The following is a 27,382-nucleotide window of genomic DNA, read 5'->3' as shown; positions in this document are numbered from 1 at the left end:
ATCCACATTCGTCTGTAAACGTAATATTTAAGGCACTATTGTATTCTTAATTAGTGAGAACGGACTGTATTATTTAGATGTTACATTGCAACAATGTCTACATTAGCAAATACAAATTGGCTGAAACTCACTTCGAATGCTGAACTGTGAAAGTCTCAACAGAAATACGTTTTTCTCTGCAACTGTTGCCTCAGTATCCTATTTTCAAGTCTCCTAATTCATGCACGCCCGTATATTATTCATTGGTGTCATAGTAATTGCCAAAAAACTGGTGGAAATTATAAAAGGATAAAATTAATCCGCATGAATTAGCCTTCATGCGAAAGGCTCCCGCGTTGCCTCTTTAATAGCGTTGTGTCATTGCCGTTTTAAGTGGCAGCCGTGTTGTCAATTAGCATTGTATCTAGGGCGACGGTAGCTGGGGGAGGGTTTGTATTCTGGCTGCAGGGGGGGGGGAGCTGATGGTGGAGGAGGCAGAGCCGTACATGTGTGTCTGTCTGTGGACAGAGTGGTGTGTGTGTGTGGTGCTGCGGAGAACCTTGTATCTGTGCTCCTGGGGAGAGTGAGCAGTGCAGGAGGCAGAGCGCTCGTTGTGCCTGTGCTGAGAGGAGCCGGCAGTGCAGTGGAGCCAGTGTCCGTGCTCTGTGTCCGCCGTCTCTCGTCCACGTTGGCTTGGCCACCGCAGCCGCCCACCATGACCCAGCCACGGAGCGGGCTGGTGTCTGACATCCAGACCCGAATTTGCAACGACAGCTTCAGCAACCACTACGTACTAGTGGGCAAAGAGCTCGGCAGGTAAGCGAGCGGGAGTGGGTGAGCCTCAGACAAGGGAAGCGACCGCGTGTGGAGGCTTCAAAAGTGCAAGTTGTCCACAGTGACCGAGTTGCGAGAACATGCGTTGTGGAAAAGGGTCTCGAACCGAAACGCCACCTATTTATTTTCTCCAGAGATGCTGCCTGACCCGCTGAGTTATTCCAGCTTTTTGTGTCTATCCAAATTGACATTCAAATCAATGTAGGGTGTCCTTTCACTGTCTCGGGGCTAGTTACCCTACAGCCACATATAATATAATAAGGGGTTGTTGTTTTTTTCAGATGGGAGGAGGAAGAGGTTCAGTTGCATCCTCTCAAAGTTGACACTTTAATAATGACCAATACAGCTGAAGGCTAGAGAGCTAGTTTGATTAATTGCAGGCGGGTTAACATTTATCCTTCTAATTTTGAGGAAGTTGATGAGAAAGAATGTGTCTGTAGCAGATACTCAACATATTCTGGAGACCTGTTGCGATTTTAGGAATCACTGCCTTTCATTGCATATTGTATAAGTACTAGAATCCGGAACATCATTATTCTATTAACGTTAGATTTTGGAAGACGATATATTCAAGGCATTATTGCTCTAATATAAATATGTCGTGAAATTGGCTTTGCATTACTTTAAAATATTTAGAGAGTTGTCCTTTATTTCAAATATAACCTGGTTCATTAGAAATGCTAAAGGAAATGTGTTCCTGCTGCAGTAAAGTTTCACAAGGTTTATGAAAAATTCTGTAATTGTAAGTGGCAGTGAATTTGGTGATGAGATTTCTTTGCCAAATTCTATTTTATTTCAGATTTGTTCCTTGTGTAATAATTACGTTAAGGGAATAATCTGGCAATCCTATTACACAATGGAGGCTTCAAAAGTACGTCTTTGGGGTTAGCTACTTTCATTTATATATAAACGTTGCTTGTTAAATGGAAAAAGTAATCGTACAAGTTGATACATTCTGGTACATAAGCTGCAGTGTTTCATAAGTACATAGCTCCTAAATGAACCTATTCGTCAAATTAAATCCAGTTGGAATAAGGGGAAATTACCAAAAGTCTGATATTTTTATCTCGTGGTTGTAAAGGAATAATTTTTCTGAAACCGAAAAATTCATCTTTTTAAAATGGAGTCAATCTGATGTCTACCATTGACTAATTTTGTTTTGTCATCTGAAATATTGCTCCCATTAACTTCCCTTTCAAAGAGCTCAATTAAAGGTTAATCAGTCCGAGTTACCTGTTTTTTACAAAAGGCGTTAATAAAATTATTGTGTAATTATTTTTTATTTAAATTGGCAATTAACCAAAACAATATTTATGTGGATTGGGAAGTCTGCAGGACTTCATTATTTATTAAACATGTGCCACTAAGGTAGATTGTTTATATTATAATTGTGATATGATTTTAAAAGTGCATTTTTGCATTTCAACATTAGTGTAAAATGAGCCTCTTGAGACTGGTTATTAAGTTAAATGTTTATTTTATGACTGGTAACATCTTTGCTCAACTGTGCAGGATAAATTTAATAGAAATCCTCACCCTGGGGGGCATCCTCTTCCAAGTGTAACTAGGTTTATGTGTATTTACATTGTATTTTGGATAATTGGTGTACAGTGAGTCCACTTGGGGCAGCAGTCACTGTTTCGGATTCCAACCAGGCATTACTATTTAACAATGTTTTGCACGGTACTGCATTTTAACTGCAGATTCCCTGTTAAAACGAAATGTATGTGGTATATTAGCCATTGTCATTTTTTGAATATTTTGGAGGTCCATTCATGAATCTGATAACAGCAGGGAAAAAGCTGTTCCTGAATTTGGTGGTACAGGTACTTGCTTTCAAGCTTTTGTATCTTCTGTCATCCACTGTTAGCAAAAGGCCTCTCTCTGTACACTACTCTTATTCTGTGATACAACCCTTCCCATACCATGATCAATGCTAACATGTAGTCAGTTATCTCTGCAGTTACATGGTGGTTTTCAATGTATTCCTAATGAAGGTTCCTCATGTGAATTTCAGCTGGGTTCAGTCCAAATTCAGTCTCAGCCTTTAATTTACTATTTTGAGTTTCAGGGTCTGTCTTACCCCTTTCCAATCCATAGCTTGTGGTGGATAAGCACAATTCAATCCAATTGCTGTGGAATTCCCAGCTATTTAATTTCATCAATTTATTTGCAAATGTTGTGGACCATTATTTTAAATAAAGCCAATTAAGAATGCCGAATCTAGGGACAATTTTCTTTACACCTTGATAATAATGGCTGCTTTATTATCAAGGGTTAGATAAATTTCGATCCACCGGTCAAATACATGGACTGACAACAAGTACCCACTCCCCTGGTATTTCTTCCAACCTTATCAACTCTTTTTCTAGTATGTTGAACAGACTCACAGGCAATGTGTTGGTGTTGTCCAATGAACCAAATTTGATAAAAGAACTCGAGGTAAAGGAAATGCTTGGAGGTAGTGATCATAATATGATTAATTTTAATCTGCAATTTGAGAAGGAGAAGGTTAAATCGGAAGTGTCAGTGATGCAGCTGAACAAAGGGGATTATGAAGGCATGAGAGAGGAGCTGGCCAAGGTAGACTGGAAAAGGATACTAGCAGGAATGACGGTGGAACAGCAATGGCAGGAATTTCTGGGCATAATCCGGAAGACACAGGATCATTTCATTCCAAAAAGCACGAAAGATTCTGAGGGGAGCAGGAGGCAACCTTGGCTGACAAGAGAAGTTAGGGATAGAATAAAACTAAAAGAAAAGATGTATAACACAGCAAAGAGTAGCCGGAAGCCAGAGGATTGGGAAACTTTCATAGGACAACAGAAGGAAACAAAGCGGGATGAAAAGATGAAGTACGAAGGGAAGCTGGCCAGGAATATAAAGAAGGACAGTAAAAGCTTATTTAGATATGTTAAGGGAAAAAGAGTAGCAAAGTCAAACGTGGGTCCCTTGAAGGCAGACACGGGTGAAATTATTATGGGCAACAAGGAAATGGCAAAAAAGTTGAACAGGTACTTCGGATCTGTCTTCACTAAGAAAGTCACAAACAATCTACCAGATGTGCTGGAGGACGAGGATCTAAGGGGTTCGAGGAACTGAAATAAATTTTCATTAGGTGAGAAATAGTATTGGGTAGGCTAATGGGACTGAAGGGTGATAAATCCCCGGGGCCTGATGGTCTGCATCCCAGGGTCCTCAGGGAGGTGGCTCTAGAAATAGTGGACGCATTTCCAATGTTCAATAGATACAGGATCAGTTCTTGTGGATTGGAGGATAGCTAATGTTATCCCACTTTTCAAGAAAGGAGCGAGAGAGAAAACGGGGAATTACAGACCAGTTAGCCTGACTTCGGTGGTGGGAAAGATGCTGGAGTCAATTATTAAAGAGGTAATAATGGGGCATTTGGATAGCAGTAAAAGGATTAGTCCAAGTCAGCATGGATTTATGAAAGGGAAATCATGCTTGACTAATCTTCTGGAATTTTTTGAGGATGTGACAAGTAAAATGGATGAAGGGGAGCCAGTGGATGTAGTGTATCTAGACTTTCAGAAAGCCTTTGATAAGGTCCCGCAAGGGAGACTGGTGACTAAAATTAGAGCGCATGGTATTGAGGGTAGGGTGTTGACGTGGACAGAAAATTGGTTGACAGACCGGAAGCAAAGAGTAGGAGTGAACGGATCCTCTTCAGAATGGCAGGCAGTGGCGAGTGGAATGCCACAAGGCTCGGTGTTGGGGCCGCAACTGTTTACCATGTATATCAATAATTTGGAAGAGGGAATTGGGAGCAACACTAGCAAGGTTGTGGATGACACAAAGCTGGGTGGCAGTGTGAACTGTGAAGAGGATGTTAGGAGGTTGTAGGGTGACCTGGACAGGTTGAGTGAGTGGGCAGATGCGTGGCAGATGCAGTATAATATAGATAAATGTGAGGTTATCCACTTTGGCGGCAAAAACAAGGGGGCAGATTATTATCTCAATGGGGTTAGGTTAGGTAAGGGGGAGGTGCAGCGAGACCTGGGTGTCCTTGTACACCAGTCATTGAAAGTTGGTGTGCAGGTACAGCAGGCAGTGAAGAAAGCTAATGGAATGTTGGCCTTCATAACAAGAGGATTTCAGTATAGGAGTAAAGAGGTTCTTCTGCAGTTGTATAGGGCTCTGGTAAGACCACATCTGGAGTATTGTGTATAGTTTTGGTCTCCTTATTTGAGGAAGGACATCCTTGTGATTGAAGCAGTGCAGCGTAGGTTCACAAGATTGTTCCCTGGGATGGCGGGACTGTCATATGAGGAAAGATTGAAAAGACTAGGCTTGTATTCACTGGAGTTTAGAAGGATGAGGGGATATCTTATAGAAACTTATAAAAGGACTGGACAAGCTAGATGCAGGAAAAATGTTCCCAATGTTGGGTGAGTCCAGAACCAGGGGCCACAGTCTTAGAATAAATGGGAGGCCATTTAAGACTGAGGTGAGAAAAAACTTTTTCACCCAGAATGTGTGCAATTCCCTGCCACAGACGGCTGTGGAGGCCAAATCACTGGATGGATTTAAGAGAGAGTTAGATAGAGCTCTAGGGTCTAGTGGAATCAAGGGATATGGGGAGAAGGCAGGCACGGGTTATTGATTGGGGACGATCAGCCATGATCGCAATGAATGGCGGTGCTGGCTCGAAGGGCCAAATGGCCTCCTCTTGCACCTATTTTCTATGCTTCTACGCAATAGGGATTCTTCAGGAAGAAGAAAGAGCTGGCCAGAATGTCAGAAGAAAGAGCTGGCCATGGAGGAGGCCCAGGACAGAAGGGTATGGTTCAGAATGGGAGGGGGAGTTGAAGTGCTGAGCCACCGGGAGATCAGGTAGGTTAATGCGAACCGAGCGGAAGTGTTGGGCGAAGCGATCACCAAGCCTACGCTTGATCTCACCGATGTAGAGCAGCTGACATCTAGAGCATCGGATGCAATAGATGAGGTTGGTGGAGATGCAGGTGAACCTCTGCCGCACCTGGTAAGACTGCTTGGGTCCTTGAATGGAGTCAAGGGGGGAGGTAAAGCGACAAGTGTAGCATTTCCTGCAGTTGCCAGGGAAAGTGTCAGGAGAGGGGGTGGTTTGGGTGGGAATGGACGAATTGACCAGGGAGTTATGGAGGGAACGGTCTTTGCGGAAAGCAGATGGGAGAAGATGGGCAGTGGTGGGATCCCGTTGGAGGTGGTGAAAATGCCGGAGGATTATTTGTTGTATGTGATGGCTGGTAGGTTGGTCGGAAGGACTCTGCCCTTGTTACGAGTGGGGGAGGGATTCACAGTGAGAGCAGATTTATGGGGTATAGAAGAGACCCTGGTGTGATCCTCATCTATAGTAGAAGGGAACCCCCATTCCCTAAAGAATGAGGACATCGCCGATGCCCTGGTGTGGAACACCTCATCCTGGGTGCAGATGTGGCATAGACGGAGGAATTGGGAGTAGGGGATGGAGCCCTTACAGGAAGCAGGGTGGGAAGAAGTGTAGTCCAGATAGCCATGGGTGTCTGGGTTTATAGTGAATGTCGGTCTATCACCTGCGATGGAGGTAGTGAGGTCTAGAAATGGTAGGGAGATGTCGGAAATGGCCCAGGTGTATTTGAGTGCCGGATGGAAGTTAACATTTTCACTCTAAACTTCTGATGTGAAGAAACTCAAACTGCAAACATTATCCCTGGAGTCTTTGCATTCTTTCTCTGGAAGTTTCCATTAGTGTTGTTTTGCAACCTAACAAAAAAAATGTGTTCACCAGACTGTCCTTAAAGAAATAGTGACCTTATAGGAACAATTTTTGTCCTGGGCCATATTATGCTCACTCTACTGATTTTGTTTGAAAAGCACCAGCAAATGACTTTCATATTTAAAAATAAACCCCCCTACAAACTTAATTTAGGCAGATTATTTTTGTCTTCTCTATAATCTTTACTGCAGCGCTGGTGTTACTCGAGTTGAACTTGCATATTCACTAGCTGTTGGTGGATATCCATGGAGTTGACTCAACCTGATTCTCATCGGGAATTTTACATTTTGTTGTTTCTTGTACAATTGTGGTGTGCACCTCCAGGGGCATCTTTTGCTGTGCAGTCTTCACTATTCTGCTAGGAATTATGCACAAGAAGCACGTGACCCATGAGGACATTTCAGAATTCCTCACCAATCTTCACCGGATAATTCCTGAGATCCAATACTCTTCTCCAATCTGCATGGAAGTTTTAACTGCCTTTCCTCCACATTACATAAGACACAGAAGCTGAGCGCTTCTCATGATTGCAGCCCAACAGGGCTAATCAGTGTCTGATCTTCATGTTTAGAAATGCTGCAAGTTAGTTTTAACACATGGTTGGTGTCATAATGCACCAAAAGTAACACTGTGATGAGGCTGTACTTGCTAGAGTATGGGCCTTTCTCAGATTCTTCCATCATTATGGTTTGTCTGTTTTTAATTAACGAATCATTCGATGACTAGAATTGTTGCAAAGTTACAAAACTGATGTAGCAGTGGATCATTACCTCACTTCCCTTGGAGCTCACGCACATTTTGCAGTGTTCTGTCTGCAATGTTCGGTCTAAACCTTTTCTTGAACTGACTCTGGACTTGTGGACCTAATGTGGAGTTGTTTGCTTTTCTTGAGAATACAAGGGACTACAGATGCTGGAATCTTGCATTGATCACAGTGCTTGAGAACTGACTCACTGAGTTTTTTGTGTTCTTTGCCTTTATTGAGCTTGGCATTACTTTGGTGAGGTCTGAGCAATCTATATTACTAAATCTTTGATCTTGACCGCTTTTGGCCTACTGTGCTGCGATTTCCGACAGAACGTCGCCACCTATGGCCGTCATTTTTAGCCACCTCGCCCAGAACGCCCCTCCGCCTTATGGGTGCGGAGGATTTTTCCCATCGATGACAAATCAGAGAGATATTAATGTTTTTTTTAAAATCACCATTCTCTCTGCTGCCCTTGCTGGAGGGAGTGGGAGGGACTATAAAACCAGGAAGTGGTGTGCCTCACTCACTCTCTGTGAGATGGATGAAGCCAAGGGTCACGTCTCTCTGAGCTCTGAATAACGGTGAACAAATGTCTACACAACTGTGAGTACCCTTAATGTGGTTTGAAAATGAAAATGTGGTTTGTTTGAAGTAAAAAGGCATTGCCTGCAAATGGTTGTTTGGGTGCTTTGGCTTGAAGTTGAAAGGCATTACTAACTGCAAATGGTGGCTTGTGTGATTTGGCTTGAAGTTGAAAGTCACTACTGCAAATGGTGGCTTGGGTGCTTTGCTTGAAGTTGAAATGTACTACTTATTGCAAATGGTGGCTTGGGTGCTTTGGCTTGAAGTTGAAATGCACTATTTACTGCAAATGGTGGCTTGGGAGCTTTGGTTTAAAGTTGAAAGGAACTACTTACTACAAATGGTGGATTGGGTGTATTGGCTTGAAGTTGAAAGGCACTACTGCAAATGCACTTACTTCCTGTTTGCATTGTATATTGATTTTAGATAAAACTGTGATTTTTGGCCATCTTACTCCGTTCCCCCTCCGCTGAGCAGGTGCAGAGAATTCTACCCATCAGAGAAAAATAAAAGTGTTATTAGTGTTTAAAAAATGTTGAGAATCTCTCTCCTCTCTCCTGTCAATCATGCCCTGAAAGCCACACCTTTTCCGGTGAGAGGGGGAGGGGTTATAAAACCCGGAAGTGTGGGTGTGGCTCAGTCTCTGCATGATGGGGGAGGGAGAGGTCATGACTGTCTGAGCTGTGAATCAACTGAACACACTGAATGTCTACTGAACTGTGAGTTTGGTGTGTTGTGTGGTTTTATGGTGGTTTCACCCGGCATGAAATGGTATGAAGCTGCATTTGAATTTGGTGGCCTTGGACCCTGCTTGAAGTGGAATAAAACTGCACTGAATTTGGTGGCCTTGCACCCTGCTGAAAGTGGAAACTCCTTAAGAATTGGTCATATTTATCTATTAGGCTGAGTCTCATTTCTTCAAAGTGTGCTATGTCCATCATATTCCTAATCCACATTTTAATAGTTGGTGTAGCTGTATTTTTCCCAAAATTTAAGTATCAATTTCTTTCCAATTATTAACCCATAATTAAAGAATACTTTTTGGTCTTTATTTAAATTGATATCTTCTACTATTATTCCAAATATAATCCATTCCGTATTAGGTTCTATTCTTGACTTCAAGTTCAAGGTCAAGTGAGTTTATTGTCATGTGTCCCTGTATAGGACAATTAAATTCTTGCTTTGCTTAAGCACACAGAAAATAGTAGGCATTTACTACAAAACAGATAAATGTGTCCATATACCATGATATAAATATATACACACATGAATAAATAAACTAGTAGTGCAAATAACAGAAAGTGGAAGTAGCTATTCCTGAACCTGGTTGTTGCAGTCTTGAAGAGCTTTGTAAATATATCAAATATATTGCTCCAAAATTTATTCAACTTTGTACATCCTACAAATGAATGTGTTATATTGGCGTTTGGAAACAAACATTTATCGCATCTGGGAGAGACGTTTGGGTAGAATTTATTCAACCTCGTTTTTGAATAATATAGTCTTTGTAATAATTTAAATTGAATTAAATTATGTCTTGCATTAATAGAGCAATTATGTGTGTTCATCATACTTTTCCCATCTATCTTTCGGGATCTTTATCATTAGTTCATGTTCCCAATCTTCTCTTAGTGCCTCTGTTGAGGGTAATTCTCTATTTAACATACTATTATAAAAATATGATATTAGTTTTTGTGAATCAGCCTTAATATTCATTGCTTCTTCTAAAGGGTCTAAAAATATAGTTTGAAATCTATGCACTGCGAGCTCTTGATGGTGATTCCTTGGTGGGAGCGGTGGGAGCGATCCCAGGCAAGGGATCAACTCCGATGTTAAGTCCGCGCCTCGCGGTGGGGCTCACGACAGTCCGAGGAGGCTTCCAGCTCCATCGATGGTAGGCCGCAGAGCCCGGAGAATGTGATCGGAAAATTGATCACATCACCGGGAAGGTAAGAGCTTGAATAAAAGTTTCCCCGATCCCCTCCCCCCTCCCCCCACATAAAACAAACCAAAGAACATTAAAACTTTTAACGCACTAAAAAATAACAAAAAGAAAGAAAATACGAACAGACTGCCAGCAGGGCTGCCCGGCGCATGAAGGGGCATCTTGTAATCTCAGCAGACCCTTAGATACCACCACCATGAGCATCATCCACCACTCTGTGACACTTTCATAAATATCCCGCATCTCCTTAGAGCGCATCAAGAAGGGTCTCGACCTAAAACATCGTTTATTCATTCCTCTAGCCAATTCTGCCTGACCTGTTCAGTTACTCCAGGATTTTGTTTTTCCCACATCTCTCCATTCAGCTCTTCTACCAGAGATCTTGTATTGTGTGCGACTACACTTGGAGTAGATGGTTTGGCAGTTGGTTTATGTTTGAACTTGAGTGAATCTTTAAATACATCTTTCAGTCTATTGTCATATGTTTGTCAGAGTTAATTGTCATATGTACCAACAACGGAACCATGAAATTCATATTATTCCAGAACCTGATTTGAACAAAGCTGTAATATTTACTTTGACTGTTTGTTCAATTCGTCCTTTACTCTCACAGCTGTACTTGCCCAAGCAAAACTGAGTTATTAGTAATAGTGTCTACTCTATAGTTTTACCTTTATCAATATTATGCTTTAAATACACAATAGGTGCAGGAGTAGGCTATTTGGACCTTCGAGCCAGCACCGCCATTCAATGTGATCATGGCTGATCATCCACAATCAGTACCCCATTCCTGCCTTCTCCCCATATCCCCTGACTCCGCTAATTTAAGAGCCCTATCTAGCTCTCTTGAAAATATCCAGAGAACCGGCCTCCACCGCCCTCTGAGGCAGAGAATTCCATAGATTCACAACACTCTGTGTAAAAAAAAGTGTTTCCTCATCTCCGTTCTAAATGGCTTACCCCTTATTCTTAAACAATGGCCCCTCGTTTTGGACTCCTCCTCCCCCCCCCCCCCCCCCCCCCCCCAACATCGGGAACATGTTTCCTGCCTCGAGCGTGTCCAAACCCTTAATAATCTTATGTTTCAGTAAGACACCCTCTCATCCTTCTAAATTCCAGAGTATACAAGCCCATTAATGTTGTGTTTTATTTTTATTGGTGCGCTGCAAATGGCAACTCAAATTTGACTACACCAGAAATGTTGTATGTGACAATAAATGTCCTTTGTCCTCTTTGTACTCAACTCCTCTTGTTATGAAGGCCAACATGCCATTCTTCATTGCCTGCTGTACCTGCATGCTTACTTTCATTGACTGATGAATAAGGACCCCCAGATCCCATTGTACTTCCCTTTTTCCCAACTTGACACCATTTAGATAATCTTCTTTCCTATTTTTGCTACCGAAGTGGATAACCTCACATTTATTCACATTAAACTGCATCTGCCCACTCCCCCAACCTGTCCAAGTCACATTGCATTCTCATAGCATCCTCATCAGTTCACACTGCCACCCAGCTTTGTGTCATCTGCAAATTTGCTAATGTTACGTAATCCCTTCATCTAAATCATTAATATGTATTGTTAATAGCTGCGGTCCCACCATCGAGCCTTGTGGTACCCCACTAGTCACTGCCTGCCATTCTGAAAGTGGACCCGTTAATCCCTACTCTTTGTTCTCTGTCTGCCAACCAATTTTCTATCCATGTCAGCACTCTACTACCAATACCATGTTCCCTAATTTTGCCCACTAATCTCCTATGTGGGACCTTATCAAATGTTTTCTGAAAATCCAGGTACACTATATCCGCTTGCTCTCCCTTGTCCATTTTCTTAGTTACATCCTCAAAAAATTCCAGAGTAGTGAAGCATGATTTCCCCTTCATAAATCCATGCTGACTCTGACCGATCCTGTTACTGCTATCCAAATGTGCCGCTATGTCATCTTTTATAATTGACTCCAGCATCTTCCCCACCACCGATGTCAGGCTAACTGGTCTATAATTCCCTGTTTTCTTTCTCCCGCCTTTGTTAAAAAGTGGGATAACATTAGCTACCCTCCAATCCACAGGATCTGATCCTGAATCTATAGAACATTGGAAAATTATCACCAATGCATCCACGATTTCTAGAGCCACTTTCTTAAGTACCCTGGGATGCAGACCATCAGGCCCTGGGGATTTATCAGCCTTCAATCCCATCAGTCTATCCAACACCATTTCCTGCCTAATGTGGATTTCCTTCAGTTCCTCCGTCACCCCAGATCCTCTGGCCACTACTATACCAGGAAGATTGTTTGTGTCCTCCTTAGTGAAGACAGATCCAAAGTACCTGTTCAACTCATCTGCCATTTCCTTGCTCCCCATAATAAATTCACCCTTTTCAGTCTTCAAGGGTCCAACTTTGGTCTTAACTAATTTGTTTCCTCTTCACATACCTAAAGAAGCTTTTACTATCCTCCTTTATATTCTTGGCTAGCTTACCTTCGCACCTCATCTTTTCTTCCCATATTGTCTTTTTGATTATCTTCTGTTGTTCTTTAAACATTACCCAATCCTCTGGCTTCCTAATCATTTTTGCTTAGTTGTACTCTTTTATTTTTATACTTGCACCTGATGTCCCTTATCAGCCATGGTCGCCCCTTACTCCCCTTGGAATCTTTCTTCCTCTTTGGAATGAACTGATCCTGCACTTTCTGTATTATTCCTAGAAATACCTGCCATTGTTGTTCCACTGTCATCCCTGCTTGGGTATCTTTCCAGTCAACTTTGGTCAGCTCGTCCCTCATGGCTCCATAACCCCTTTGTTCAACTGTAATACTGACACCTCCGATTTACCCTTCTCCCTCAAATTATTGATTGAAACTTATCATATTATGGTCACTATCTCCTAATGGCTCCTTAACCTCAAGTTCCCTTTATCAAATCCGGTTCATTACACAACACTAAATCCAGAATTGTCTTCTCACTGGTAGGCTCCAGTACAAGCTGTTCTGAGAATCCATCACGGAGGCACTCTACAAACTCCCTTTCTTGGGGTCTGGTACCAACCTGATTTTCCCAGTCCACCTGCATGTTGAAATCTCCCATAACAACCGTAGCATTACCTTTACGACATGCCGATTTTAACTCTTGATTCAACTTGCAACAGGCTATTGTTTGGGGGCCCGTAGATAAGTCCCATTAGAGTATTTTCACCCTTACAATTCCTTAGTTCTATCCATACTGATTCCATATCTCATGTTTCAATGTCACCCCTTACAAAGGACTGAATTTAATTCCTCGCCAACAGCTACCCCACCCCTCTGCCCACCTGCCTGCCTTTTCGATAGGATGTATACCCTTGAATATTCAGTTTCCTTGCCCTCTACCTCTTGCAGCCATGTCTGTCATTCCCACAATATCATACTTGCCAAATTAACCTACCATTGCTTTACCTATTCTACTTGAATTTGACTTCATTGTATATGTATAGTATTATCTGATTTAATTGGATAGCATGCAAAATAGAGGTTTTCACTGTACCTAGGTAGACGTGACAATAATAAACCTAATCCCTACCTTTTAAATGTGGTAGGAAACTAGAGCAGAATTGATAGCTACATCAACTGAAATGGCCTCTTAAAAATAACGCTGAAGGCATTTCAGACGGCACAAAGTGTTTGTGTGAACGTGGATCAATGTTAGAAGCAACGGAAGATCGATGTGAAATGCAAATGGATGAGGAATCGGGTCTGGTGGGAAACTGCTGCCTTTTAAGGTGGAGGTCATCTTCCCTAGTGTGGCAGTTCAGAGCAGGTTAGGAGTAAAACGAGGTCACAAGCTAGGAGTAAAACGAGGCCATTCGGCCCATTGAGTCCACTCCACCATTCAATCATGGCTGATCTCTGCCCCCTAATCCCATTTTCCCGCCTTCTCCCCATAACACTTGACACCCGTTCTAACCAGAAATTTGTCTATTTCTAACTTAAAAATATCCACTGACTTGGCCTCCATACTCCTCTTTGGCAATGAGTTCCACAAATGAACTACCATCTGGCTAAAGAAGTTCCTCCTCACCCCCCATTAATTCTGAGACTATGACCTCTGGCCTCCACTCTATCGATACCTTTCACAATTCTGTATGTTTCAATGAGATTCCCCCTCAACCCTAGTTCATCATCCCAGGTATGGTAGTTCAGAGCAGGGTAAGGTTCTAGTTGCAGCAAGGACAAAGTCTGTGTCAGGGCTAAACAGAATTCAGCAAGTCAAAGCACCAAAGACAATTCGTGTCCCATGAGGAATGCATTTTAATTTGCATTTATAACGCTGCATAATTTTTTTTTCGAAATTCAAGATTTATTATTAAAAAAAAACCTATACAAGTATTGATAAAGCATCTTGGGAAGGAGAATCCATGACCAGGATGGTTCCATTAGAACAAGGTACCTCAAAAGCTGATCATATATTCTGGAAGACTCCAAACACATGAATACAACTGGGGAATTGAGGAATTAATTAAGAACTGAGGAATTGCAAGGGTACAATTCGCTACCCTCTGGGAGGCGATTCGGGTCTCTGTAGACTAAAATAGTTTCTACCCATGTGTGATAAAAGAACTTAATTCCAACAGAGAACACTGGGGAAGCAAAATGTAATTCCAAGAAATGCAACATTCTTTTAAAATTTTAAAATACTTATTTATTATTTTTACTAATAAGTGTACATATGTGTCAATGGTTGTCGTGTTTGTATTTTTTAACCGGAGGAGATGCAATGGAATTTCGTTGCACAGTATTGTGCAATGACAATAAACGTATTCATTCAAATAAACCAGAAGTGGAATGGGACATGGGATTGCACTGTTGACACCTGGTTGGCATGAAAGTGATGGGTGGAATGCCCTCTATTCTGTGCTGTAACATGTAAGCAATAGAGTATGAGGGAACAAGCTCAAGTGTAATTAATTACGAGGTTCTTCATAGATTGTCTCTTAAACCTTCTATAAACATTCAAGTACTCTAAAGAGCAGTTAGTGATGTAACACGATCCTTAGAGGGGTGACTGTCTTCAAGCAACAATTATTTTGCATTGCTGTTTAATACTACATGCGGTACCTCCTTCCTTCTATCTCCTGGTCTGCATAGGAATGAAGATAGCTTGAGAAGAGCTACTTGTGGCTTTTTATTTTCTGTGGCTTGTTGCAGGGATGTAGATATTTGCCCCCTGATTCGTGCTCTGAGTTTCTCCTGAACCTGTTCAATTGTGGTATAAAGCCTGTCACTGGGCAGAACAACCCAGTGTTCTTTTAAAAGTTTATTTGATGTTTGTCTGCCTCAGTTCCCAGCCTTGGTTATGTTGCTGCCACCTTCATTTGCAAATCTTCAACAGTTACCTGAGAGAAACCTGTGAGTGTTTGTATCGAGAAGTACGTCTCCTCCGCTCCTGGCTGTTCAAAAGGCTCATTGCTGAGCTCCTTGGGGCCTGGCGGAATAGAGATTTTGACAAATTGTAGCCTGTGAGTTAATTTGTGTTAATACAGGTTTTGGCTACAGGGGTTGTTAGCTTTAGCAAGCCTCTGCTATTTCTCATCCAGGTGCAAGAGCTCTGACCACGAATGTACATGCCCACAGACCTGTGCAATCCCTCACTTGCAAGGCATTGGGAGACTTATCCGCTGGACTCCAAAATCTGGAGCAAGAGACGTGAGAACACTGCTGGGAGAAGCTCCAACTGCATGCATTGCTTGCTTGTCCTCTGTCTCATTTGCCCTATCTTGGTGCATGCCACCAAATTGCAGTCATTGAGCAGAACGCCCAGGCTGCGAGGCTTTGTTAATCTGATTTTAATTCTATTCTTCATTTCACTGCGTGTTGAATAAGCGGTGGCGATGACTTTCAACTTTAGTACCGCAAAACCTCCCAGGAATGTGATCAAACAAAGGTGCCAGGATATTTATCAGATTTTGTCAACATCAGCAATCATTTAATACCTGCTGCTGCTTTGCTGCCAAGCCACAAGCAGCAATGTGGAATTTGGTCAAAGAAAGATTTTGATGGCATAAAACTTCAGGAGGTAATTCCAAAGATTCTTTTGGTTTTGATCTGTATCTTGTCTTGAAATGAAAGTGATTGATAATGTTAAGGCTGTATTAGGCAGCAGTCAGTCATTCTTCAGCCTCTCTCCCAAACATTTTCATATCAATGTACTGAATCATACCTTGTGCTGTAATAACCCCTTCATCTCAGTTTGAAGCTTGTGCGTTAAAGATTTTGAGTAGAGATAGATAGATTCTTGATTAGTACCAGATAGATAGATTCTTGATTAGTACAAGTGTCAGAGGTTATGTGGAGAAGGCAGGAGAATGAGGTTAGGAGGGAGAGATAGATCAGCCCTGATTGAATGGTGTAGACTTAATGGGCCGAATGGCCTAATTCTACTATTCCTTATGACGTTATCATCCAGGCTAGACAGAAATGCTGGAAAAACTCAGCGGGTGAGGCAGCATCTATGGAGCGAAGGAAATGGGCGACGTTTCTGGTCGAGACCCTTCTTCAGACTTGATCCAGGCTGTCATTTTAATGAAGTGCTTAGGAAGTGCTGTATTGCTTACTTTAGATGAAACTTTAAAACTAAGACTACTCTATTTACCTATTGTGGCCTGTTGGGTGAGTGATAATTGCCATAGTGTTATTGAGAACAAGAGCTGAGAGATTTCTTGGTGTTCCAGCCAGCAAACCTCATTCTGCCAAAAGCAGACTATTTGTATTTCATCATTGGCTTTGACAGTTTGTTAGGTGCTGGATGGTTGCAGTGTTTTCCCAAGCAAGTAACTGCACCTAAAATATTTTTGGCAGGTTTTTGGTAACCGCTTTGCCAACTACAGGTAGTGCCCCCCCCCCCCTCCCCCCCCCCCCCCCCCTTCTCAACACCTTCTCAAAACCTTCCTAATGTATGTGTCTGGATTGGTGCCACTTCAAGCAGTTTTACTCCTGATGGTTGTGGAGCTGCAGCAAGCTTCATTGGGTTCTTACATACGACTGACAAGATGTTTCTTTATTCATTTTCAACCCCCTGTGGCTGTTCAAATCATACACCGTGCATTTCTGCACAGTGTTTGGTTGATTGCATCTACTGAAATGCAATTCCAGAGTCAGATATGAAATCCTAGGTACTCATGGAACTGCAGATGCTTGAATCTTGAGCAAAGTGCAGTTGTGGAGTTGTGGGCTAGGCAGCATCTGAGGAGGTAATGGATGGGTTTTGTTCTGGTTTGGGGGCCCTTCGTCACATTGACCCAAAACGTTGTCTATCCATTCTCTCCATGGATGCAGCCTGACCCGCTGAGTTCCTCGGACATTTTGTATTTTCTTATGAAATTTTAGTTCTTGTTGAGACTTGGATGACGTACAGTGCCCGCCATAATGTTTGGGACATGGATCCATCATTTATTTATTTGCCTCTGTACTCCACAATTTGAGATTTGTAATAGAAATAGTGCACATTGTCAGATTTTAATAAAAGCTATCATTATACATTTTGATTTCACCATCTGACCATTCTTTGTCAAGTCGGGGGGAGTTCCCACCGCCACGGGTACCATGTAATCCTGTGCTACCTGCTCCATGTTTGGATAGTCAGCAACTAAACTGTCTCCACCACCTGGTTTGCCATGTGTGAAGGGGGCTGTGGACCAAAGGGGGCAGGACCAAAAGCAAGACCTGTCAAAGGGCGGATGAGCTCCTAGCGAGTCAACGGCCATCTACACTTCAGTAGAAGTTGCGATCACTGTCGTACATAGCATTGGAAGGCACCGTGCCCGTTGAAGTTTTAGACGATGATGATGATGATGATGATGTAGAAATTACAGCAGTGTTTATACATAGTTTTCCCCCCCCCCCATTTCAGGGCACTATAATGTTTGGGACACAGCAATATTATGTAAATGAAAGTAGTCATGTTTAGTATTTTGTGCATATCCTTTGCATGCAATGACTACTTGAAGTCTGCTAGTGATGCTCTGCCAGGCCTGTATTGCAGCCATCTTTAGCTTACACTTGTTTTGGGGGCTAGTCCCCTTCAGTTTTCTCTTCAGCATATAAAAGGCATGCTCAATTGTGTTCAGAACGGGTGATTGACTTGGCCACTGAAGAATTGACCATTTTTTAGCTTTGATAAACTCATGATAAACATTGTTGCTTTAGCAGTATGTTTGGGATCAGTGTCTTACTGTGGAATGAACTGCCAGCCAATGAGTTTTTAGGCATTAGTTTGAACTTGAGCAGATAGGATGTGTTTATACACTTCAATATTATCATTATGCTACTACATCAGCAGTTGTATCATCAATGAAGATAAGTGAGCCAGTACCTTCAGCAGCCATACATGCCCAGGCCATAACACCCCCACCACCGTGTTTCACAGATGAGGTGGTATGTTTTGGATCTTGGGCAGTTCCTTCTCTCCTCCATACTTTGCTCTTGCCATCACTCTGATATAAGTTAATCTTCGTCTCATCAGTCCACAAGACCTTTTTCCAGAACTGTGGTTGCTCTTTTAAGTAGTTCTTGGCAAACTAACCTGGCCGTCCTATTTTTGCGGCTAACCAGTTGTTTGCATCTTGCAGTGTAGCCTCTGTATTTCTGTTCATGAAGTCTTCTGCGGACGGTGGCCATTGACAAATCCACACCTGACTCCTGAAGAGTTTTTCTGATCTGTCGGACAGTGTTTGGGGTTTTTTCTTTATTATAGAGAATTCTTTTGTCATCAGCTGTGGCGGTCTTCCTTGGTCTGTCGGTCCCTTTACGATTAGTAAGCTCACCAGTGCTCTCTTTCTTCTTAATGATGTTCCAAACAGTTGGTTTTGGTAAGCCTAAGGTTTGGCTGATGTCTCTGTAACAGTTTTATTCTTGTTTCTCAGTCTCAAAATGGCTTATTTGACTTTCATTGGCACAACTTTGATCTTCATGTTGGTAAACAGCAATGAAAGTGTCCAAAGGTGATGGAAAGACTGGAGGAAAGACTAGGTGCTGAGAGCTCTCTTATACCACGAAGGAGGCATTTAAACACATCTGAGCAATTACAAAAACCTGTGAAGCCATGTGTCCCAAACATTATGCTGCCCTGAAATGGGAGTCCATGTATAAACACAGCTGTAATTTCTACATGGTGAAACCAAAATGTATAACAATTATCTTTATTCAAATCTGACAATGTGCACTTTAACCACATGTGATATCTTTTTTCCTATTACAAACTCAAATTGAGTACAGAGGTTAGTAGATAAATGATGGGTCTTTGTTCCAAACATTATGGATGGCACTGTAATAATTCCTGTCCAGTGGGTACTGAGTAACTGAGATTTTTGCTTCAGTTGATGCTTGTTGCAGGGAATTAATTCATAGAATGGCAAAGTCTGCATTTGTTATCTGTGCCTAATTGCTATTGAGAATGGGTTGGTGAATAGGCTGTGGGCCAAGCATCATAAATGTGTCTAGAAATAGGATTTTGTGACCCAAGTCACCAAACTACATGACATTTTCCACAGATTTGGATGAAATATAATTGAGAAGGATGTCATAACTCGTCATTGCCGAAAGTTGCACATTAATTAATTAAACTAATTAGAAAATGAGATCGGGAAAATAAGCGCCATCTAGTGGCCAATGCCCATATTACACCATGGGCAGCCTATTTCCGTGTTGCAGTCCATTTATTGAATTGAATTGAATTGAATACCTTTATTGTCATTCAGACCTTACGGTCTGAATGAAATTTCGTGCCTGCAGTCATACATACAATCATACAATAATAAACAACAATAAACACAAATTAACATCCACCACAGTGTATCCTCCAAGCACCTCCTCACTGTGGTGGAGGCAAAAATCTTAGGGTTACTGTCTCTTCCCTCTTCTTCTCCCTCTGCGCTGAGGCGATTCCCCACCGGGCAATGGTACAAACAGTCCCGCGGTTCACCGAACCCCGCAAACGGGCCGGTTCAAACACCGCGGCCCGGGGGTGGTCGAAGCTGCCGCCCTCCAATCCAGCACACGCAGCCTCTGGTCCGCGGCTGAACGCCGGACCGCGGCTGAACGCCGGACTCAGGTCACCGCCGCCAGAACGCCGTCCCAGCCACCAGAGCACCGTTCCAGCCCCGAGCTGGATCGCCCTCACGTGAGTACCGTTCTCCCTTGGGCTGGGCCACTCCAACGGGAGTACCGTTCTCCCTCGGGCAGGGCCACTCCGACGGGAGCGCTGTTCCTCCCTCGGGCTGGGCCACTCCGACGGGAGCGCTGTTCCTCCCTCGGGCTGGGCCACTCCGACGGGAGTACCGTTCTCCCTCTGGCTGGGCCACTCCGACGGGAGTACCGTTCTCCCTCGGGCTGGGCCACTCCGACGGGAGCGCTGTTCCTCCCTCGGGCTGGGCCACTCCGACGGGAGTACCGTTCCTCCCTCGGGCTGGGCCACTCCGACAGGCCACAGCCCCTCACGGGAGAGTCTCTCAGCCCCTCGCCAGGCCGCTCTCATGAGAGCGCAGTTCCAGCCCCGGGCTGGGCCACCCTCACGGGAGCGAGCCCAGGGCGAGTCCTGTCAGCTGCCTTCAGAGTCCCGAAGTCGCCGGCTCCGCCATTAGGCCTCAGCGTAGGCGGAGGCAGAGAAGGGGGATATGACAAAAAGGTCGTATTCCCCCGAAGGGAGAGACAGCAAGCCCCGTTTCACCCCCCACCCCCCCCCCCACATAAACACGACCTAAAAACCAAAAACGTAACTAGACAAAACAAAAAAAAACAACACAAAAAAGTAAAAGACAAACGGACTGCAGGCGAGCCGCAGCCGCAGCCGTTCCCAGCGCCGCCACTTACAACTATTTAAACTATATTATTATACCAATATATTTATATGTATGTATATATAACCTGTAAATATGAATGTAATCATTGATAATTAAGTATAATTATATTATATAAAAATAATATGATGAATATAATTGTGAATTTTTTTAATGACAGTCGCAGAGGTCCTGCTCCTGAACCAGCCTAATTAATGGGTTAGGGCAGTTCTTGTGGGTTCCTTCCTTTACTGAACCCCACTGACTGCCAGTGTGCAGAGTGGGGGTGACGGCCATAGTGGGACTGGGGCAGTGCCAGACCTGTAAGAGACCTGTCTTATTTCTGATGTAAATGTCACATCCTGGCCAAGAATCGAATGCTCTGATGTTTACTCGATGAATATTCATTTTAAGCTACAATGAGCTTATATTTATGTTATAGCCCCTCCCCCCCTCCCCCCCCCCCCCCCCCCCCCCCCCCCCCCCCCCCCCCCCCCGATGGTGCCTTTGCAAATGAGGGCTATTACCTTTAACCTAAAAGAACCCTAAAAGTGTTGCATTGTTTATCTCTAGTTTGTGTGTGTGTCTGTGTGTGCCTTTCAAACATGTATCTGTGGCTGTATGTATGTACGTGTGGATGGATGTATGTGTGCATGTATGTTTGGATGTGTACATGTATGTCTGAATGGATGTGTGTGTGTGTGTGTGTGTGCGGATTTATGTGTGCATGTGTGTTTGCATGCATGGAAGTGTGCGTATATGTGTGGATCGGTGGGTGGATTGTCGCAGTCATTCACCGGCACGCCATTATAAGTAATTCACTCATTGTTTAAATCATTTGACCAAATAAACAGTGAAACGATCCACATTAAAATAAAACTTTATATAATCATTTTTTCCCACAATTTATTTATTTTGTGTACTTTGAACATTTACAAATGATGCAATGCGCTGGTAGGACATGCCTACGGTCAGTGTGCTCGACAGTTGCTGTTTGTTGACTATGACTTGTCATGGATCGAAGCAGTCTGTTTGGGGCCGGCTCATCTGCTTCACCATCAGGAACTGCCTTTTGAGGTGATTCACCTGCTTCAGGCTTTTCAGCGTCTTGAACTCAATTGAAAGAGGAAAAAGAAAACAGAAAAGGAATGAAAAGTAAAATAAATCAACATCCTCAAATATATCTTTTCATTTTTCAAAGTAACATCATATGACCATAAGTAAAAAGATTTGTTGTTCATTTTCTTCTCTTCAATCTCCTCTTAATGTCAATGAGACTGACACTGTAATTTACAGCCATAGATAAGACTTCAAGTTCAAGTGCAGGAGCAGAGGGTGCAGAATAGCTAGAGAAAGAAACATCTCATAGTACTTGGGTCTGCATGGACTTCAATTCATAAAGTGTCAACCTCTATTTAATGTCAATGAGACTTACACTGTAATTTACTACAATTGATAAGTTATTTCAAGTTTCAGTAGAGGCTACAGAAAAAAATAATCTCATAGTCATTAAGTCTGCATGGACTTCAATTCATAAAATTTAAACCTCTTCTTAATGTTAATGAGAATAACAATAGGTTACTACCATAGAAAAACTAGTTCGTTCACATATCACCAATTCATTTCTACAGAAAAATCAACCATTTCTGACCATTTCTCACTGCAATGGAAGCCTATAAATAGCGATCGATATCCCTCCGTTTTTCTCCCGTTGTCGGGGCCTGAAAACGGCAGCTACAGACGGCACTATGTACAGCCTCCCCCCCCCCCCCCCCCCCCCCCCCCCCCCCCCCCGCCTGCCCGCGGAGATGATCTGCGGCTCCGCGTTCGCGAATCGGCTGCTTCTTAATTGAGACCGCGGCTTCACTATATGGCGGGTACCTAGGCCCCGCGATCGGAGCACTTTTTCCCGGTAAGTTATCGCAGGCAGCTCCGAGATTAGCTGTTAAAGACTTATTACTCTACAACAAGCTGGCATTAGTGACAACGTTTAATTGACTGTTATGGAAACATATAGTTTAGGCCCTCAATTTCATGAATGAATTAATTAATTGATTGATTGATTAATTAATTGATTAATTAATTAATGGGTTTATTCACATTATAAAAGGGTGCAATTAAATTAATTAAAGTCCATACAGATAGATTTTCATAAATTCAGACTTTAGATCTTACCTTTCAGTTAGAGTTGATTCCTGGCTGTCTTCTTGTGTTCCAGCACCTCAGCAGCGACTTTGCTTTCAAGGCTTTCTTCTACTTCAATCCACTTAGCAGCACATTCTTCAGCCTTTTTAATGCTTTTCTCACTAAATTCAATTACCCTGCTGCAAGTTTCCACAACATTTATTCCACAGAACAACAAATCGGAATCTCCAGTAAAACAGGCATCTGCAGGGGCAGCCTCAGCCATGTTGTGTGCTAGCCTGAAGCAAAGCGCGTGATTGGCCAACTGGCAAACAACTCAATGTTAAACGTGCTTTGATTGGACTAAAAATCACCTGAGATTTTTCCGTTTTTTCTCTAATTTAATAAAAATGTGCAAGTCTTCTTCATGACGAGTTTCAGGGGTGATTTATATAAATTTTTTTTACACAATATGTGAACATTTCATGTAGTTTGGTGACTTGGGTCACGAAACTGTAGAATAAAGCTCCTCGGCCCACAGCCTAGAAGTGAGTCTCAATAGTGAGGACACTCGTGTTGGAACTTCCTTCCTCTGGTAGGAAGCCGCCGATTCGGAAACCCCAAGCCGCGAGTATGTTCCAATCCGTTCCGACGCCGGAGTTTCGATCATCCCGGCGAGAGGGCCTGAACATCGGGCCATCCGTAGCGGCAACTGCGGAGGGTTCAAAGGTCCCGAACACGGGCCAACAATGAGGAAGATGACTGAACTTTATTGCCTTCCATCACAGTGGGAAACGTTGATTCCGCTGTGGTGGATGTTTATGTTAAACTATCGTGTATTGTGTTCTTTTTATTTTTATGGCTGTATGGTAACTCAAATATCACTGTACCAATTGGTGCATGTGACAATAAATGTGGAATGAAATGAATGAATAAATGGTGATTATTATTTCCAAGCCAGAACTTGAATGCTTTGATGTTGCTGTAATGCTGTCGCCCTTGACTCTTTTTAATGGGTGTGTGTGGAGGGATTGGGGGGGGGGGGTGAAGATGAAATTGAGATTGTGGTTAGCCCTGCTGTCAAACCAGCCTTATTGCGTTGATACATTGTGTCTAGATAGCTATTGGGGTGCTCTTCAAGTGATGCTGAAGCTACAAAAATTGCAAATGGAAAGTATTCCTTCATGTCTCTTGAGTTGCTCTACTTGGCTGAGTAGTGTCTTCAATGCAGTCACTGCAGCTCTTTCCCCATTCCTTGTGTTGTACAACAGCAATAATTTCTGTCAGCATTCAGGATGCCAGGATATTGTAATCAACATGGACACTGGATTCAACCATTGTGTTTTTTGTCAGTGAATCTGTATAATATGTGGTTCATGACCCCAGGCCTGGGGGGAGGGGATGGGGGTCAATTTTTTAAATAGAATGAATATAATTGCTCTAAGCATTTGACTCGAATACCACATTTGTCGGTCATTTTTGCATTGCAGCACAATGCTTCAGTTGAAGTGTCTAGGGCAGTCTATTTTAAGAAAACCCATTTATGGACCTGTCCCACTTAGGCACAGAGAGAGACAGACACACACCATTACCGGTCGGTTATCCTTGGTTCTGAAAACTACTGGTTACGGTTTTTTTCCAATGAGCCCAACTAGTTCCCAGAATGCGGGAACTCCTCACGACCATGAAGGCGACTACCCGGCAACCACCCGCCAACATGTGGCGACCACAGAGTCTCCTGAAGTCTCCTAAGTGGGACAGGCCCATTATGGGCCTGTCCCACAAAGGCGACTTTTTAGGCGACTGCAGGACACTATGCAGTCGCCACATGTTCACGGATGGTTGCCGGGGAGTCGCCTTAATGGTCGTGAGGAGTTCACGCATTCTGGGAACTAGTCACGGCCTCATTATGGTCGCTGAGAATTTTTCAACATGTTGAAAAATTAGCGGCGACTAGAATGAAGCCGCCATGGAGAGTAGCGGGAATTCTCGTGCCGTGGGTGGGTCACCAGGTGCTCCTAGTGGGTTGCCAGGAAGTTGAAGGTTCTAGTAGGTTGTAGCGGTGCTGACTGGTGAATTTCATCGGCTTATTGAGGAAAAAAAACATAAGCAGTAGTTTTCAGAACCAAGGATAACCGACTGGTAATGTTAAATGTCCGCTGAGCTTCACAGCCGTGTATCTCTGGCTTCTTGCTTGTCTCCACTCTTTCTTCCCACCCCTTCTCCCCCCCCCTCCCCTCTTTTAAAGGACTTGCCATACACTGTGCTTTAGCCGTCTTAATTACAGCGCCAACCTTCCTGTTCATCGCAGTATCACCTTGGCTTTGCACCGTGTGAATTGTACTCAGACGGAGCTCCCCCCGCTTGCCATGTCCCCCGCCTTCATAACGGGCTGGTGAAGGAAGGTGTCAGCATGCGCGTGCACTCCAACCTGGTGAATGTCCCCTGCACCCTCTTCAAAGTTAATACATCCATTCTATACCTTGGTGACCAGAACTGCAATCAGCACTGTAGCTAAGGTTTCTTAGAGCATAACCTTTCCATCTCCTTACTGGAACCAAACTAATGAAGTCCAGAGTTGCTTATGACTATGAAGGCATGAGAGGGGAGCTGGCCAAGGTCGTCTGGAAAGGGATCCTAGCAGGAATAACGGTGGAACAGCAATGTCAGGAATTTCTGGGCATAATCCGGAAGTTGCAAGAAAGATTCTGAGGGGAGTAGGAGGCAACCGTGGTGACGAGAAGTTAGGGATAGAATAAAACCAAAAGAAAAGATGTATAACAGCAAAGAGCAGCCAGAGGATTGGGAACATTTCATTGGACAACAGAAGGAAACAAAACAGGCAATACGGGTTGAAAAGGTGAATTACGAGGGGAAGCTGGCCAGGAATTTAAAGGACAGTAAAAGCTTCTTTTGATATGTTAAGGGAAAAAGAGTAGCAAAGTCAAATGTGGGTCCCTTGAAGGCAGACACGGGTGAAATTATTATGGGCAACAAGGAAATGGCAGAAGAGTTGAACAGGTACTTCGGATCTGTCTTCACTAAGGAAGACACAAACAATCTCCCAGAAGTACTGGAGGACAGAGGATCTAAGGGGGTGGAGGAAGTGAAATACATTTTCATTAGGCGAGAAATAGTATTGGGTAGGCTAATGGGACTGAAGGATGATAAATCCCCTGGGCCGGATGGTCCGCATCCCGGGGTCCTCATGGAGGTGGCTCTAGAAATAGTGGACGCATTGGTGATCATTTTCCAATGTTCAATAGATTCAGGAGCAGTTCCTGTGGGTTGGAGGATGGTTATTGTTATCCCACTTTTCAAGAAAGGAGCGAGAGAGAAAATGGGGAATTACAGACCAGTTAGCCTGACCGGTGGTGGGAAAGATGCTGGAGTCAATTATTAAAGAGGTAACAATGGGGCATTTGGATAGCAGTAAAAGGATTAATCCAAGTCAACATGGATTTATGAAAGGGAAATCATGCTTGACTAATCTGTAATTTTTTGAGGATGTGACAAGTAAAATGGATGAAGGGGTGCCAGTGGATGTAGTGTATCTAGACTTTCAGAAAGCCTTTGATAAGGTCCCGCATGGGAGACTGGTGACTAAAATTAGAGCACATGGTATTGGGGGTACGGTGTTGACATGGATAGAAAATTGGTTGGCAGACAGGAAGCAAAGAGTAGGAGTGAACGGGTCCTTTTCAGAATGGCAGGCAGTGGCGAGTGGAGTGCCGCAAGGCTCGGTGTTGGGGCCGCAACTGTTTACCATATATATTAATGATTTGGAAGAGGGAATTAGGAGCAACACTAGCAAGTTTGCGGATGACACAAAGCTGGATGGCAGTGTGAACTGTGAAGAGGATATTAGGTGGTTGCAGGGTGACCTGAGTGGGCAGATGCGTGGCAAACGCAGTATAATAACCACTTTGGCGGCAAAAAGAAGGGGCAGATTATTATCTCAATGGGGTTAGGTTAGGTAAGGGGGAGGTGCAGCGAGACCTGGGTGTCCTTGTACACCAGTCACTGAAAGTTGGCGTGCAGGTACAGCAGGCAGTGAAGAAAGCTAATGGAATGTTGGCCTTCATAACAAGAAGATTTCAGTATAGGAGTAAAGAGGTTCTTCTGCAGTTGTATAGGGCTCTGGTGAGACCACATCTGGAGTATTGTGTACAGTTTTGGTCTCGTAATTTGAGGAAGGACATCCTTGTGATTGAGGCAGTGCAGCGTAGGTTCACGAGATTGATCCCTGGGATGGTGGGACTGTCATATGAGGAAAGATTGAAAAGACTAGCTTGTATTCACTGGAGTTTAGAAGGATGATGGGGTATCTTGTAGAAACATAAAATTATAAAAAGACTGGACAAGCTAGATGCAGGAAACATTTTCCCAATGTTGGGCGAGTCCAGACCAGGGCCCACAGTCTTAGAATAAAGGGGAGGCCATTTAAGACTGTGAGAAGAAACTTTTTCACCCAGAGAGTTGTGAATTTGTGTAATTCCCTGCCACATAGGGCAGTGGAGGCCAAATCACTGGATGGATTTAAGAGTGAGTTAGATAGAGCTCTAGGGACTAGTGGAATCAAGGGATATGGGGAGAAGGCAGGCACGG

The 27,382-nt window shown here is 43.3% G+C and overlaps 1 protein-coding gene across 1 annotated transcript in view; it reads left to right on the top strand.

Moving 5' to 3' along the window:
* Positions 1-455: 455 nt before the first annotated feature.
* stk17a (serine/threonine kinase 17a) overlaps positions 456-27,382 on the top strand; it is an 86,957-nt gene continuing 60,030 nt past the window's right edge. The window contains exon 1 of the mRNA XM_033050563.1: positions 456-795. Within this exon, the coding sequence (XP_032906454.1) occupies positions 695-795 (101 nt within the window). The 5' untranslated portion in view covers positions 456-694. The remainder of the gene's footprint in view (positions 796-27,382) is intronic.

The sequence above is a fragment of the Amblyraja radiata genome, chromosome 2, assembly GCF_010909765.2.
Source record: "Amblyraja radiata isolate CabotCenter1 chromosome 2, sAmbRad1.1.pri, whole genome shotgun sequence".
Taxonomy (NCBI): Eukaryota; Metazoa; Chordata; class Chondrichthyes; order Rajiformes; family Rajidae; genus Amblyraja; species Amblyraja radiata.
This window is presented reverse-complemented; position numbering and strand designations above follow the sequence as displayed.